This window comes from Miniopterus natalensis, chromosome 2, assembly GCF_054644295.1.
Source record: "Miniopterus natalensis isolate mMinNat1 chromosome 2, mMinNat1.hap1, whole genome shotgun sequence".
NCBI classification, from domain to species: Eukaryota; Metazoa; Chordata; class Mammalia; order Chiroptera; family Miniopteridae; genus Miniopterus; species Miniopterus natalensis.
Genome location: NC_142082.1, coordinates 152,269,513 through 152,287,728, shown reverse-complemented (window position 1 = coordinate 152,287,728; position 18,216 = coordinate 152,269,513). Strand labels below are relative to the sequence as shown.

General features: G+C 38.1%; 1 protein-coding gene across 4 annotated transcripts in view; it reads right to left on the bottom strand.

Annotated features, from left to right (window-relative positions):
* Positions 1-18,216, bottom strand: part of DENND5B (DENN domain containing 5B) — a 153,878-nt gene that overhangs the window by 87,099 nt on the left and 48,563 nt on the right. For 3 of the 4 annotated variants that reach the window (XM_087814737.1, XM_087814734.1, XM_087814736.1), the window contains exons 2-3: positions 6,351-6,416; positions 3,172-3,281 (exon numbers count right to left, since the gene is read on the bottom strand). In XM_087814737.1, the coding sequence (XP_087670863.1) occupies positions 3,172-3,281; positions 6,351-6,416 (176 nt within the window). The remainder of the gene's footprint in view (positions 1-3,171; positions 3,282-6,350; positions 6,417-18,216) is intronic. The other variant, XM_087814735.1, reaches the window with a different exon arrangement.

Below are 18,216 nucleotides of genomic sequence, written 5' to 3'. Positions count from 1 at the left end.
TGAGAACTTTCAAGGATGATACTAGATTTTTGACTTGGGTAACTAGGGAGATGGAGATGGTTATACTGACCAAGGTTAGAGGGAAGATTGTGAATTCAGTTTGGGCATGCTGAGTTTGAGATGCCAGTGTAATATTTTAACTGTGATGTTAAGAAAAGAAGTGGGCTCCCCCAGTAATGACTGAATTAGAATCCCATTCCTATGAGTTTACTGTGAGACACAAACTTAAACTTGGGTCAAAATGAGTGCTCAATTTCATTCTAATGTTAAACCTATTAATGTAACTAAGGGTTATCCATTTCAAATTCTTGCTGAGTCTGTGAAGCACATATAACACCCTTTTTCCTTTGAATCTTGCAAGATGGGCATCTGAATAGGTTTTTCCCAGCCAACCCTTTCTCCTTTCCTCTCTGCTCAACATTCCATTCCACTCATCTTCGTTATCAAAGTAAATAATACATAAATTGTAAACTTAGAGCTTTATAGATTGTAAAGAGCTTTATAATAGTTATTACCCTTTTAATTGCTGGAAATATCACATATCAAATGTTCCATTTAGGACAGATAAACAGAACAGAATCTTTTTATTTCATATAACTCACTTAAAAGATACTAACCATATTTTCTTCCTAACAATTCCCAGGTTTACTACATTCTTAAGGATAAGATCCATCTACTAGAACATTGCATAAATAGCCATGGATGCTGATATAGAGTGCCTCAAAGAGATCTGAAATGGGGGAATGTCAGGGGAACATCAGCTCTATCTGCAATGTTTTGCCTCACTGAAGAAAGGTATGGATCTGAAGCAATGTGTCAGTGTTGACGTGTCTTAGTTCCGGGTGGTGGGTATAAGACTGTATGCTGTATTGTTCTCTGTTTTATGATACTTCCATCTTTCCCCATAAAAATCTCTGAATTAGCAACCAAAAGAGATATAAAAAGCAATGAATTCAGAAACAATTTCACTTGTCACTTATATATATTTTCTATTATATTTGCATTGCACTCATACATGTAGAATTTTTTTTATTTAAAAAATTTCATTGCTTTGGGGTACTTAATTTCTGTGTGAAATGAATTACCCTTATTTTGAAGCACCACTGTTGCTTGTTAGAGCAATGACTGATGTTACAGAAGGCGGTGGCTCGTTGGAGTGGGATTTTGCTAACCACAAGAACAAAGCTCTATATCTTTAGGTGGGAATAAATTATAGCTTCATACAAATGCACTTACTAATAAATCAAAGAGGAAATTAAGGGCAGTAAATCTATGACCCAAATGCAGACTAGTTTAATGGGATGCTTTTCAGAGATTTTCAAGGAGCACCAGCAAATCCTTTTAGATCTGCAGCAATAAACAAAATGCTGTGTGGTGCTTAACCATCAAAACACACACCTATGTGTTTATTCTTCAGAGGGAAACTTTGGCTGCTTATATAAAATAACCTCAGAGGCAAGGGGAAAAGAAAATAGCAAAGACAGAGCAAGGAAATGGAAAAGTACTTTAAAAATCACTGTTCTGCAGACACAGGCAAAAGCTATCACAAGTATCTCACTTTTAATCCATTCAAATGATTAAAAGAAAGAAAACACATTAAGTGTGGTATTGGGTTCCAAATGACTGTGGGTTTACACTGTAGTGAAGACCCTAGTTTTGGACACCATTCTGATTTCTCACAGAATAATTTATACTTTGAAATATCTCACTAGTTTAAGAGGATTAAGTGTTATAATCTATTTACATTCTTATCGATTTTTCCAGTGCTTCATTTTCACACTCTTTTCTTTAATATTTTTCCATTAACTTGCTGGCAATAAGCAGCTGATAAATAATTTTTTGTCACTGCCATTTGTTGATGATTTTAGTCAGAAACTTGTCTGTGCTTCTCCAAGTCTCATAAATATAACAGTTGTGTCCTACTTAGTATCTATGGTTTCGTCTGCACCAAAGATGCAACAAAATGGCATCTCATTATTTTGGTATTGGGTGACAGTTCGGAGAAATAAATACACTGCACTCTGTAATGAATCAAAGTACCAAGTGGCTTAGGCATTTGTCCTTAGAAAAATTATCATGCTACTTCCTCCTGGTGCAAGCCCAGACTGGAATGGGTTTACTGTGATATAGAAATACCACAAAGGTCCAATGTGACCCATATCATTTTGGGCAGGTCAAAACTAAGTTACATAGTTTTTCTTTGGACAGCATGCTGGTGAGGGAAAAAAGCTGGTGAAAAAAATAATCTGTATTTAACCTCTGAGACGCCTACATAACTTTGGACAAGTAACTTAACCTCTGTAAAATATGAGTTAGAGTCCTCACTGGGTACATGTAAGCATGTATGTGAAGGTAACACACATGAAGTATCTGGCAAGCATCTACTAAACATATCCTTCCCTTAAAGTATCACATCATAACAGGGTCTTTTGGCTTTACCTTTAAAATAGAAAAAACCCTAAAAAATCCCAAAACTATAGCAATCACTAGTGTCTCAGTCCACCTTTAGTCATTTCTGTACCTATCAGGCCTGATCTCTGATTTGCTTACTTTGGGGCCCCCTGATTTTCATAATCACAGAACTCACAAATGTCTAAAATACTATCCAAACTTCTAAGCAGAACCCTCCCTGAATGATCTGAAAACTATGACCTACTTATGCCCAACAATCTCTAAAGGGACTTATAATCACCACTGGTAATTCATTTATTAGGTCAAATTCCTTACAAACAAATTCCTACTGTCTAAATGATGCACTGAATTTCCCTTCCCTCTTTGCTTTGTGAATATGATAATTTATAGGCCATCATACAACATTCCTTGAAATATGAAAACTGTAATCATACTCCTTCCATCAGGATTCCTACCAGGAAAACAAAGTAATATCACTGTTTATCAAAGCCACCTATGGATCAATTAATACAAACTCACAACAAAGCTTAATAGTAGGAAAGAAAACAGGCTTGGAGGGTCCCATTGTACAGTGATTTGCTATGGGGACCCCAGGCAAGTTACCGGAACTCCAAGTTTCATTTTTTTACATCTGTGAATAAGTATATTATTATACTAAACTGTATATTTAAAGAATTAAATAATGTAGAACATTCAAAATAGTCACTATTGTCATCTCAATAAAATAAAAAGGCTAAAGAGGAAAAGAAAAACACATACCATGTTCACTGCATCTTGATCAAAGGGGTTCCACTCTATATTCTGAGGATAATGGGCCAGAACCTTAGATTTGAATGTTCTTCTCAAAGGACTCTGGTCAAAATTTTCACCTATAACAAATAATTAACAATTAGCTAACATCTAGAATTTTTTCAAAAGCATGTCATAGTTTTATTTTTATTTTGTAGCTATACTGACTGATAATGTTGACATCTAATTCAATTTCTACCTCTAATAGTCTGCATTGTAAAATTCTCAATGGAAAACCGAAAAGAAAATAAACCTCAAAAACTGTTTAATAAGAGGTCTGCATTTAAGACTTTAGAATTTGAATTTTAAAGTCCTGGCTAGACAACTGATACTAAAAATCAGATAGGATAAAATAATCCTCCCTGTAGTATGTGATGATAAAAATATCTATTTGGTAACATTTAATTCATTAAAGAAACATCCTGAATCAAGCTGATCATACTTAGGATCCCGAAATTTTGTACATAGACTGATCCAATGCTACAGTGCTCAAAGGAGGCGATGGGCTTACATTTCCACAAAATTCTCTGATAAATGTGACTGCATCTCTAGGTTTTTACAAGTCATAGAATTAACAGAATTATAAACATCAATACTAAGTTGTCTACTTTAGGAGGCAAAGCACATTAAACACACTAAACTCTGAAAATAGTCTATTCCACCCTAGCCAGTGTGGTTCAATTGGCAGAGCATCCTCCCGTGTACAGAAATGTCGCTGGTTTGATTCCTTGTCAGGGCACATGCCCAGGTTGTGAACTCAATTCCAAGTGGAGGGCGTGCAAGAGGCAGCCAGTCTATTTTCTCTGTCACATCGATGTTTCTCTCTTCCCCTCTCCCTTCCTCTCTCCCTAAAATAAATAAAAAATATATTTTAAAAAATTTATTCTAAGCCAAATTCATCACCTGTCAAAAATCTGGGAAGAAAAGTAGGCTATACTTTGATTGTTATATATAAGAAAATTTAATAATAGCTGTCAGCTAAATTCTTTATCTCCTTCACCAAATTAACTCCCATGAGACCTGTTATCTACAAATGCCTTAGTTTCATAAACTATTTTAATGTAGATAGATCTTAAATTCTCAATGTCAAAAAATTGAGAATGAGGGATGAAAAGACCTTATTCTGTCTCCTGTGTTTTTTGTACTTTTTAAGTTTACTTTTTTAAGCGTAAAACACAAACTGCTATAGCAAAAGACAAATGCCACTTACCAGTATTTATACAAGTAAAAATATCATAAGGCAATTTGTAAGTCATGCTTGGACATGTAGTCAAACTGTTTCCATTTTTGGTAAAAATACAAAAAGGTGAATATTAAAACACCTTTTAGTGCAAAACTTAACAGATCACAGGAGGGTAAAGGCACACTCTAAAATCTTGCTGGAGACTGCAATATAAAATACCCAGGAGCTTTTTTGAATAAAGGCACATAATTTAAATAGATTCGTTGCAAGTAACCTCCTGTTTCTAATTTAAGTCCTTGGCTAATGATCATTTTTTGTTGGGCTCATACCTCTTACTTATTTAGGCAAGCAAGTCATTTCTGTATCTTTCTACCCCATATTTCCATCTTCTAAGAGGTGGAGTAGTGAGCTTTCACTTCTAGAAGACAAATGTCAAAGGCATCCCTAAGTAAAGTTTATCAGTTTTTGCACCATGCTTCTAGAGTGTGTAAACATCAAAAAGACAATGGGAAAGGGTGAAATGGTCCATGAGCCTATGTGTCTGAAGAAAAGAGGGTTCAGAATGGCTGATTTCAGGAAGGGTGAATGACATCTTTAAGCTAATACTGTATTCTCATGCAAACACTAAGATTTTTAGATTAGTCACTTCATTTTAAAAAAAGGTCACTTTTTACTTCATCTCAAGTCAGAGAAAAAATAAAACAGAAACTTCCTCCTGGTTCTAAAGGTCTATCTGCTGACTGTGCTATTGACACAGCAACAGGAGGATATCCTCAGAAAATATATAGCCATCAAGCAACACTCTCCTTCGCCCACCCTCAAATACCCAAGTGCTTGTTTTTATTATCCATGAATGTAAATAAAATAGGAAACGCTGTGGGGCAGAAGAAACGGCACATATGCAGGATACAACTCCTTGAAACACTTACCTTTAAATGATTCCTGCCTGAGTTCAGCTAAAATAGTAACATTATCCTCATTCATATATCGATATTAATGGGACAGAAGATAAATCAGAAAAGTCACAAAAGTGCCATTTTCAATATAATTGTTCTGTTAACTAAGGAACACCACACCCTTTGAGGCCCAATTAATCACCAGAAAAGAGAGAAGGAAAACCACCTCCAGAAAGAAAAAATTTCACAGAAACAAAAACCGAAAAAACCCCATGAAACAGAAACACAAATCTAACAAAAGAAAAACAGAACCACCACCGCCACCTCTCATTAGACTGCCAGGGGAGGGGGGGCAATGGGAAAGATCATTGCTACATATACAGCTGTCTTGGCAAATATTATTTTGAAGGACATCAGGGGAATAAACTATGTAGAAATTTTGGTAGCACTGTTAAGGATTTCTAAATGAGTGGATGCAGCTATTTCTACTAGTACCACCCAGAGAAGAAAATCTGGAGATGCCTTTTGGAGATGTGAGATGGGGGAACAACCTTAACTTCTCACATTGAGCTCATGTTTTAATAAATCTCTAACTTAGAATCTATTACTGGGACTTAGCAGGAGAAATGAATCAGTTTAAGGATTTGGATTCCCAGGAATTGGAAATTATATATAAGCATCCTTTACTTAAAATCCACTTTCAGATATCATCCTGAAATGAACAAGGATAAATTTGTGCAAATATTAATATAGTTTTCCCCACTACAATTATATATAAACTTAGTTTCAAGTAATAGTCAAGTAATCTCCCACTAAACCTAAGTTGCAATGAGGTCTTTCCTCCTAAAAATAATAGGACATATCTGCCAAGAGAGCTTAAAGGATCATGAATAATTTTTTCAAGGCTTGAAGCAAATTTGGTCTTTAAGAAAATTAGGATGCAGATGAGAGAACAGAAATACAAAACAATACCTATTTTTTGCCCAAGAAAAACTAAAAAAAGAAACAATTACGATGGGCTTGGGTGAATTAAAATAATGATTTCTAACACCTCGACTTTTTATTTTTACCTGAGGTCGTATTTGCAGCATCTTGGCTCTTGCCATGACGATCTGCTTCTAGCCATTGGTACAAAACTACATAATGTAACAGAAACAAAAAAGCTTTATGAACAAACAAACAAACAAACAAAAAAGCAAAAAAACTGACTTTGAAGAATGGAAAATGAGAATAAAAAAATTAAACAAAAGCAATTAAACATAAGACATTAACATCAATGGAATGCAACTTAACACAGTATGCAGGTTATAAGCTATTAGTAATAAGAAAGCAAAGAGAATAGGTAATTGTATTTTATTATAATAAGTGAAGTGCTATTTAAACATCTGTAACAGTTATTCAAATGGAGAAAGGCACACATACTTTCCTTAATGCTAATCTGAAGAGAAATACCAGGAGGAAGCTGTTTCCATAGTCAGATATAACGAAATATGGTACTAAGACTAAATTAAAAAATATAACCCAACCTCTGCACACCTATCAGAATGGCTGAAGTCCAAAAAACTGACTCGCTGACAGGTATGCAAGTGACAGAACTCTCATAAATTGCTGGTGGAAATACAAAGTGGTACAGCCACTTTGGAAGACAGTTTGGCCATTTCTTACAAGGCTAAACATAGTATCATCATATGATCCTATAGCCCCAGTGTAATCTGGAGAAAAACATCAGACAAACTCCAAGAGGAGGAATCTACAATATACCTCAGGAGTACTTGTCAAAACTGTCATGATCATCAATAACAAGGGAAGTTTGGGAAACTGTCATAGCCAAGAGGAGCATAAGGAGACATGACAACTGACTATAATGTGATATATTAGATAGGATCCTCTAACAGAAAAAGCACATTAAATAAACACTAAGGAAATCTGAATAGAGTGGACTTTAGTTAACAATAATGTATCAAAATTGATTCATTAATTGGAACACATGTATTATACTACTAGAAGATGTTAATGATAGAGAAAACTACATGTGTGGATAGGGGATGGGGGTATGAAGACTCTGTATTACCTTCTTCATTTTTCTGTAAATCTAAAACTGCTCTAAAAACCACATCTGTTTTAAAAATTAAAATCCAATAGTTAAGGTAAGGACAAAAGCATATAGTTATACCCAATATTATAAGTAGTCTACCTTTTGTAAGTCACTATGCAAGCATAAGCTGAAGTTTGCTCTTTACCAAGATTCCACTTAATCAAACTATCCTTTTAAGCACTAATAACTCAGAAGTGTCAACTTTTGGAGGGAAGTTTACGACAGTGAGGACACAGGCTATGAAAAAATTCACACTAGAGCTCTGTAACTGAGCAGCGCTGAAAAGTGTTAAAACTTCTGGATGTTTTTATGGGATACCTAAATGTCTACAACTTTCAAGCATCTTTAATGAGATGTCAGAGTCTCCATTAAAGAGTCAAATAATGATAATGCAGGGTCCTAAGAGCCAGGGAAAGCTGCCTATGGAATTCCTGAACTGATGGAATAAAGAAACTGAGTCATCATAAATGACTAAAAGTGCCCTAAAACCACCAAGGAAGTTACTTTGATCTTTAGGGACAGTCAGGACTGTGAACTGACATTCATCATCTGGGCAGAGACCAAAGCAGACAGACCTCTGAACAGCCCCCACACACATCTAGGTGTGACGAGCCTGGCTGAGGGTGCCCTATGGGCACACAAGTCAGGGTGCTCCTCCGGGACACTGCATACTTCTGGGAGGCAAACAATTGTCACGGTACTAGCATGAAAGAATTCAAGAAGCAGACTGCACTCATTAAATACACAGTACATGTATTCCCTCTTTCTAGTTGCAGGAGTAACGACTACTCATTAGTGTAGTAGCTGAGTGGAGTAGTATTAGAACATGACACAAAATCTCCCCATTTGGAAAAGGAAGCATGAACTTTACAACTGATGCTAAGCATCTCTCACAAAAATGAAACACAGAGTGGGGAAACTAATTCATTAACTGGTCTAACAATAGGCTCTTATCTAAAGCCTACTTTGCCCTGACTAAGGTGAAGACTCTTCGCTGCATTCAGGGTATCACTAGGAGTATTTACCAATAGTTCCAATTACTTCAAAGGGCCCTTGTTTCTGATTTCATCAGAGAAAAGAAAAGAAAAATATCAAAGTCATTCCAGGTCAATTTACTGGCCAGTTATACAGAGAATTATACATAAGCAATGATGTTAGAGAACCAAGAACACTCCTCTCACTGTGGCTGGGAGCATGAGATCCAGCCTTTCAGAGGCTCCAAGCTTCCTCTCAACTGGCATTGGGAGCAGGGCCCCTACCCCGAGCTCCAAGCCACTGCAGAGGATTTCTACAGCCTGTGCATGGTGAGACCTGTGAACCTTGAAGCTGTTTCTCAGCCTGGGCAGCCCTGTTACATATTTCTTCACTTACCTCCTCTCTGAACCTTCTCACTCCTAGGGCCCCAGTGAGTTCCTTCCCTCGTTAACCATTTCCACAACAGACTACTTCTGACCAGGGTGTTTCTTTACAAAACAAGGCCCAATCTCACGATATTTCCCTATCCGCCTGTCCCTGAAGGATACTACGGAATCCTAGATATTTTAAAGAAAGTTTGCTGATAGAAAAAATGAACACAGACGGTAAGTTTAAAAAGTTAATTAATTTGCTGTGCCCTGTCCCTTTTTCATTTTGTTCCTCTTTTCTCTAAAGTTAAAACACATCACACCACACACACGCACACACATGTAATAAATGGTCAGAATATTCAGGATAACAAAATTTCCCCCAGTACTTTGCTAAAGGTGAGGGGAGGAAATAGAGAGCTCTGGATGCTGCCCATGGAATCCATGCTGAGGGGGCAAAGGGGTGGTGAGGTAACTTCTGCTTCGTATGTCCATCCACATAGGAATTAGCACGATCTGAGTTGGGAATACTGATCAGCAGTGAGTCCTACAAAACTGATTGACTAGGGAAAGAGAAATGGGTGGGGGGTATGTGGGAAGTTACAGGCTGGTAACTAAATGAACGGGCACAACTGTGACATCCACCTGCACACATGAGCTGTCATTATATCACAGTGAGCTGTCCTCTTCCAAGCAGATCCCCCCAGGAGGCATATTTATCATTTATTCTGATGCTTCTACCACTATTTAAATCATCTCTGCACAGGTAGCATGTAAGTAGAGACCTGATGAAGTAATAATCATCATGAAGTAATAATCATCATGGCTACCACAGAGTTTACTATATGGCAGGATTAGTCTAAGTGCTCTGCATGTATCAACTCGTACCATCACCATAATTACTCAATGAAGTGGGTACTACTATTGTTCTCAGATATAGAAATTGAGGCACAATAAGGTTAACTAACTTGTCCAACGTAAGACAACTAGAAAATTCAAACCGAAGCAGTCTGGCTCCAGAGTTTGTGCTCTTAATTCTACGTATGAAGTCACCTCAGGAAAAGATATTTCAGGCAGGGGAAGGAGCAAGTGCAGAATCCCTCAGGAGATATGAGCTTGTCACGGCTGAGATGTAGCAAGGAGGCAAACACAGAAGACAAGGTCAGGGCGGTAACTAGGAGCCAGATAAAACAGGGCACCTTGCACACAATGGTGAGAACTTTCGATTTTATGCTAAGTTATCGTGGGAAGTAACTGCAGTGGTTTTTTTTTGTTTTTTTAAATTTTATTTGTTTAAAATATTACAGATGTCCCTTTTTTAAACAGAGAAGTGAATTTGTTTTAGAGGGATCACCCTGGCATCGGAGAGAACAGGCTATAGTGGGTGAGAGTGAAATCGGAGACCTATTAGGCGGCTTCTGCAATAATCTAGGCAAGAGATGACGGCAGCATGGATTAGGGAAGTAGTGTTAGGGTGGTGAGAAGTAATAAGATTCTAAATAATTCTGAAGGCATAAAAGGTATGATTTGCCAACAGATTAGATGTAAGAGAAAGGAGTTGTCAAGGATATCATGATACTACAGTTTTGGGTCTGAGCACCTGGTTGAATGGTATGGCTAGTTACTGAAGAGGAACAATGGAGAAGGAGAGGGTTTAGGGGTGGAGGTGGAGGTGGGGGGGTTAGGGGGCTGGAATAGGAATTCAGTTTTGAATATGTTACGTCTGAGGTGCCTATTTGATATCCAAGTGAAATTTTTGAGTAAGCATTTAGATATATGAATTTAAAATTCAGGGAAAGTCAGAAATTCAGGGATGAATATTAAATAGATGGTATTCACCACCACAGGGTTAGATAAGACCATCTAGGAAATAAATGTAGGTGAAGACAGGGAGGCCAGGATCAGAGCCCTAGGGGACTCACATAACAGTAAGAGGTTGGGGAGATGAGGAACTGGCAAAAAGGTAAATGAGAAAAAGCAGCCAGTAAGAGAAAACAAAACAAAACAGAAGCATGGTCATCATGGGAGAAAATGTTTTAACAAGGAGGGAGCTATAACATGGAAGACACTGTGACCTTAACAAAGAAGTTTGTTTCTGTGGAGTGGTGCTATCCAAGACAGAACACAAGAGAGGAAACAGAGGCAGAAAGTACAAATAACTGAGTTTTGCTGGCAAGATGAGAAATGGATAATGCTGGAGGAAAATATGGGATCAAGGGAAATGTTTTGGTGGTTTTTTTTTAAGATAGGAGATATTAACTCATTCAAGTAAATTTCCAGTGTGCCTACAATGTGCCAGGAACTCAGGACAAAGACCAAAGTCTAATTAGGCTCTGTGCATCCTACCACCGAGTGCAGAATACAACAGTGGAGTATTTACTTACAAAAATAACCTAACAGTGAATCCAGATCTACAGTCCTCTGATAACAAGAAACAAAGCAAGTGTTTTCCTCTGAATCTATGCTTGCCATACTGTTAGCTAGGTAGCTGGATATTAATAAAGGAAGGAACAAAGGGCATCAGACATTACGCACAATAAACGGGGGAGCTGAATCCACCAATGAGTGGTGCTTGCTTTACTAGAAGTAACAGCTTCACACACTCCCCAGGGCACACTCCACCCTGGGGACCTAATCTCCCTTAGTGAGCAGGAAGGATCATTATGGGGGAGGAATAAAAACAGCAGGAGAGATTTTTCCACTGGGCTCATGCGCAGTAGGAGCCAAGATGGCATGAGGGAGGTGTTTTGACTATGAGGCATGTGCAGTAGGAACTAAGACAGTGACCACAGAGGCCTGTCAGTCTTGCCTGGGAAAACAATTGGATTGGATAAGGGACACAGAGCCACCCACTGTGCCCAAGATCTAGGAAATGAGTTGATTAGGACCCAGCGCCAGTGTGGGCAAGATTGGGAAGCCGATTGCTTAGTCTGAAATGACATTTGGTCTTTCTCAAGCCTGTGAAGCTTAACAAAGCTTCTCTCTTCTTTCTCCGGTAACGTGCACTCACCATTTTCTCTTCATAGCTACCATGTGGTCCCAGCAGCCACCAGGACTCCAAGCGTGGGCCTGGGCACAGCGCGCCAGCTGCAGGGCAGCAAGGAACTGAAGCTAAGCTAGCTGGACAAGGACAGGGACTAGACTGGACTAAACTAATGGCACAAAATGTCTGGACACTGGCCCTATTTCTGGGCCTGATGAAGACAAGAATTAACTGTTCCAGAGCAGATGGAGCTAAATCCACGACAGCACTTTGTGTTTACTTCAACTTCAATAACCCTTGTCACTGCTTCACATTCTCCCATACCTGGGTCTCCGGAACGTTTTCCTTGTGACTCTAAAAGAAACCCACTTCCACTGGAAATAATACTATCCCTTTTGTAATAAAATATGAAACAAGAAACAAACTTTAAAAGTCACTGAAGTGTTTAACTGGTTTCACAAAATTCTCTAAGAGGAAATGTTCCATAATTTTTTTGGTTAATAATAAAATAAATACCACGTGTTCATCAGTGCTTAGTAAATGATTTTTATTACTCTGGAAAATATATAAGTGATTTTCAAAAAATTATAGCCAAGAAAACAAGGTTTTAGCTTTGGTTAGCTCTGGTTGAATATCTAGGGTCTAGCAGCCTAGGGCAAATTACAATTTCTGTAAGCAAAGGTTCCCTCATATATAAAATGTGAATTATTTTATTACATTAATCACAACGCATTATTAATATTATTAGATATCTATCTTCTGAGATTTGCTTATCCAATTATTTGTGGGAAAGTATATTAATGCTATTATTCATGTTGCATTTTATCACACGAAAAACAAATCTTCCCCTATTGCTAAAGAACTTATTCTCTGCTACAGAGACTCCCAGAGAGCCACCTGTTGCCTTCAGGAACAAAAGAAAGTCACCTACCAATAAAATATTTATATCTGACAAGTAATACTACAGAGCCAGAGTTCTATGATGATTCAAACTGAAAATTTCTGCTGCATGACTCAAAGAAGCAGTTGTTTGCACAGAATTAAAATACACCTTTCCCTCCATTTCCATTCATTAATTTTGCTGACAATACTCACACACACACACACACACACACACACACACACACAAAATTTATATAGGGAGTCAGAAACACTACTCAGGTTAGTTCACATAGGGGTACCAATTAATGTACCCAAGAAAACCACTTTCTTATGTGTGTTTCCCCTTACTCTCTTAAAAAAAAAAAATCCTACATTAGAAATCAACAAAATTCTCTAAAAGAAAGATATAAATTACAAGGTGGGGAAGAGGGTACATCTATTTTACTAAGGTTCCTGCCTCATGGTCTATGCAATTATTCTAACATGAGCAAAATAGGGCAAAACAATGTTAGTAACAAGATTCACTGGGGAAGAGAACCTTCCTATACAAATCAAGCAGAAACATTCTTCCAGCAATTACTTGAAGTTGTTCGTACCAAAATGCTCTACTGATCTTATTTTTGCTAAGCAAAAACAGCCTCTAAGTCTCTCTGCATCAGTATGGCTTTCAATTTTAATTTAAAAATCTAAAGACCAATATAGACTTTAAGACTTATCACTCAAGGGGAACTCAGGAGGATTGCAGTCCACATACACACACACACACACAACCCGACCAAGTTGGGGGTCAACACCTTCAATGTTCAGATTGAGAGGCTAAAATTCAAGACAGGCTGAGGAATTCTCCCAAAGTTACACCACTGGGAAACAACAGAAATGTGAAGAAACCAGGACCAGTTGCTTCAAAGCCCCATCTCCTCACTCCTGGATTGCTGCCCACAGGACACAGCACAGCTGCCATAGGGGATCTCTCCGAATTATAAAGCTGACTAGAACCCGTGTCCCTGCAGGAGTGAGGTCAAACTCCCAGGCCCCTCCACATCCACTCACAGAACTAAATTAACCTCTCCAGGAGCACCAGCACTGAGCAGTGGAGGGTATAATTCAAAGTAAAAATAACTTGAAGGCATAAAGCTCAGAATCGACATATATAAAAAAAGTAGAAGAGCTGCTTCTAGTTTTACTCACTCAACCTTTCTATAGCACTTGACCCTTCAATCTCCTTGTTCCCTTGTGTTCTGTGACACCAATCTCTTCAAGTTGTTTTATATCAATGATCACTGCAAAAGTCTCTCTGCTGCAGTATGTGTTTATCTTTTATCTTTTTTTTTTTTAATTCTCACCCAAGAATATTTTTTTCTATTGCTTTTGTGGGGGAGAGAGAGAGAGAGAAAGAGGGAAGAAGGGAGAGAAAGAGAAACATGGATGTAAGACCCAGATAGACACATCAATTGGTTGCCTCCTGCTTGCACACTGACCAGGGCAGGAGATTGAGCCTGCAACCCAGGAATGTGCCCTTGGCCAGAATCGACCCTGGGACCCTTTAGTCCAAGGGCGGGTGCTCTAACCACTAAGCCAAACTGGCTAGGGCTGTGTTTATCTCATTGCTTTGTTGGACAAATGTATTCTGAGATGGTTACCCATGTGGGTCCACAGACTAAGGTCATACCCTGGTGTGTAAAGGGTACTGGTCTGTCTCTCTTGAAGGAGGTGGACATCCCGTTGTTAATCACCTTGAGAAAATACATCTCATGACATGAGAAGAAAATATGAAAGATGGAACTTAGACCAATATAAAGGACTCTTTCCTCTCTCTAGACCTTATTACCTTAAACCTAGACGACTAGCAGTCCAGATATGTTTAACGACTCTCCTCACTTGTAAGAGGGAAAGAACCTGTGCCATGTGGAGGCAGACCCTGGTTTCAGTGAGGAGGCAGTCCTCTACTCTGTAAAGGGCCCTAAAAGACCAACAGAGTCTATGAGCAACGAAAGCAGCCACACACATATTTTCCTGAACTGGTTATGTAACTTTCCATTTATGATTTCCTTCTTTCATCTGTAAGAATTCTGTGAAGTCTTACACTCTCAGCTGTAAGAAATGAGAGGCCAGCCCGGCCGGGCGTGGCTCAGCGGCTGAGCGTTGACCTGGGATCTAGGTGATCAGAGTTCGATTCCCGGTCAGGGCACATCCCCGGGTTTCGGGCTGCAGCCGATCAATGACTCTCATCATTGATGTTTCTATCTCTCTCTTTCCCTCTCCTTTCCTTTCTCTGAAATCAATAAAGATATATTTAAAAAAAAAAAGGAAAAAAAGAAAAGAAATGAGAGGCCAGCACAGCATAATGGTAGCAGCAACAGTTGGTGAGATCCTCAAGTGGTAACAAGATTTGGGGATGGAAAGTTCAGCTGCTCGTATCCAAGTTGGTATTTTCTCTTTTCTACTACTTCTTATGGACAGAGCAGTTATTAAGGGAGCTTGCTGTTACCTCCATGGGTTTCTCTTTTTCTACTGCTCCCTATATATTTGTTCCACTGGGCTCTGTCTGCTCATTTTTTCTTACTCTACACTCTCCTACAGCTTACACTACCCACGTACATGAATGACTTCCAAAAATATACTCCAGCCTGATCACTCATCTCTCCAGATCAACATTTCCAAGTGCTTACTGGAAATCTTTACCACAAGTGGTTAACAGTCAAAGTATCCTAAACTGAACTCCTTATTATGTCCCCGAAGCTACCTCTTCTTCCTCTGTTCCTTGTGTCAATTAGTAATATCAAGATCCACTTGAGTCACAACCTGGAATTCACTCTCCCTTCTCTTGAAAAAGGCTGAGGAAAATAAGATGGCATGAAAGAAACCCCTTCTAGCATGCAAAGTGCTTTCTGTAATAAGGAGGGTTCATTATTCTCATAACGTGGAGAATGAACCTTAGCTTTTCTGTTTCTGCAGCGTAAGTATAGAATGACTAAGCCATATGTGACCTTGGGTAAACTACTTAGTCTTTCTGTGTTTTCCAGCAGGAAAATGGCAGATGAGTAAAGTTATGTCATAAAAATGTGTCATAAATAGTACAAAGTTTTTTCAAAATCCTCCTCCAAATGCTAGGAAAAGTGAACCCGACAGCGCACGTTTAACAGCATTCCTGACTTACAGAGTTAGCTCTCCATTTGCTTGCATCAATTTTGCATTGAAAACAACCCCCCAACCAAACTACTCAGTAATATGAATCTATTATTAGGTACTGACTTGTAGCTGGAAGAAGTGCCCTATCATTTTTTGGTATGGTACAGGATAGTGTAGTATGGTACAGAATAGTTGCACTGCCCTAAAAATCCTCTGAGCTCTCCCTATTCATCCCTTTTCCCCCTCTAACCTCTGGTAACCACTTATCTTTTTACTGTCTCCAAAGGTTTACATTTCCCTGAAAGTCATATAGTTGGAATAATATAGTATAAAGTATTTTCGGTAATATGCATTTAAGATTCCTCCATGCCTTTTCGTGGACGATAGCTCATTTCTCTTTACCACTGAAAAATAATATTCCATTGTCTAGTTGTATCAGTTTACTTATCCATTCACCTCTGAAGGTTAGTTACCTTGGTTGCTTCCAAATTTTGGCAATTATGAATAAAGCTCCTAGAAACATCTCTGTTGTAGGTATTTGTGTGGAAATAAGTTTTCAACTCCTCTGGATAAGTACCAAGCAGTATGACTGACGGAACGTATGGTGAAGTATGTTTAGTTTTGTAAGAAACTGTCACACTGTCTTCCAAAGTGGCTGTACCATTTTGCTTTCCCACTGGCAATGAATGAAAGTCCTTAAATGTTTACTTCTAACATTTATTAACTTATTTAGATATTATATTTATGTTGTCAGCCTTGACAACAGTGGCTGTCGTCTTTACAGCTACTTTTTGAGTCATCTAACACATGACTGTATTGACTATAAAGGGTTATACGTAAAAGTTATGTATGTAACTAGACAAAATTATACATTCCTACCGAAAATAATATTCTCTCTATTTTAACAAATAAGCCAATGAGCTCTAACAATGAATCTTAACTATTATTTTGAAGTCTGTGAGTAACCAGGGATATGGACATCTCAGGAATGACCTATTTATATATTTACCTATGTTGCGGTAAAAATGGTCTAATGTTAAGGATACAGAATGAGTTTTCTTAATTAAGAATCACAAATTCTTGGATTCACAATAGGAAGAGTTTTTAGAGACCAAAGAAGGAATCACTTTCAACACGCCACCTGCTAATTTCTCTAGTTCAAGGAATAGTACAACCATTCACCCAGTGGCTCCAGTCAGATAGCTAGAGTCACCTTGACTCCTCTTGCCCTCTTACTCCCACATCTAATCAATCATTCATTCTATTGATTTAATCCCCTATTTTTCTTAAACCTATCCAACTCTCTCCATTCCCACTGCCACTGCACTTGTCCAATCCAATGTCATCTCTCATATGAATTATTACAAAGGTCATCACCTTCTTAATTGCCTCCAGGCTTACTCCTGCCAATTCTGCTCCATAGAGCAGCCAAGAAATCTTTCTAAATACAAATCTGATGTTATTCTCCTTCAAAGACCTTCCATAGTGCTTCACTATCCTAAGGATAAATCTCAAATTCCTTAACAGAGCTCTAGAGTGTTGCACAATCTAACTGCTTATGCTTTAGCCCTTCCCGTGGAATTTTCCATATCCTTTGTATTCTGTATTCAGCCATGCAGAAATCACTAGCTGTTCACCATATGTACTATGCTCTCTCAAATTAGCTGACTTTTACATATGCTGTTCCTTCTGCCATAAGTATTTCTTCTAGCATTGCAGCACCATCCCCCATCCCACCTGCAAATTCTCGGCCACATTTCAGATCTAAGTTTATAGTTATTTCTTCTGGAAAAGCCTGCTGCTCTATGAGGCTAAGAGTGGTACCTTGTTTACTACTGAACCCCAGAGCCTACACGGAGCCTAGTAAATATGAATGCAAGGACCATTTTACTAAGTAAACGAGTAAGTGTAAACACGGGCTAGTTGAAAGAACAAGGGATTACTAGACTGTGTAAAGATTTTTTATCTTGTGTGTATAAATTCTAGAATAGTTCTATAGTGGTATAAAGGTCATTTAATAGCATTTAAGATTGCAATTATAGAGAAATTCTAAATCAAAATTAATATTACTATTGCTGTAAAAATATTTGTTTCTTTTACAATATGCTGAGAAATAAAAAAGAAAAGATGCATTATGGGTTTTGGTCTCCTGCAAGACCATTCCAGTTAGTTATAATTTTGCAGATATACTGACATGGTGGATACATTTTACTGCCACAAATGTTTGTTAAATTGTACTTCTGTGAGAGAATATAGGAAGTCAAATTCTTTTAGGATACGTTTTTTCAATTTTTTTGTTGTGGTAAAATACACATAACATAAAATTTACCATCTTAACCACTTTAAGTGTACAATTCAGTGGTATTAAATACATTCATAATATGCAACCATCACCACCACCCATCTCCATAACTCTTTTCACCTTGTAAAACTGAAACCCATATACCCACCAAACACTAGCTCCCTTTTCCCCCCACCACCCACCCTCTGGCAACCACCATTTT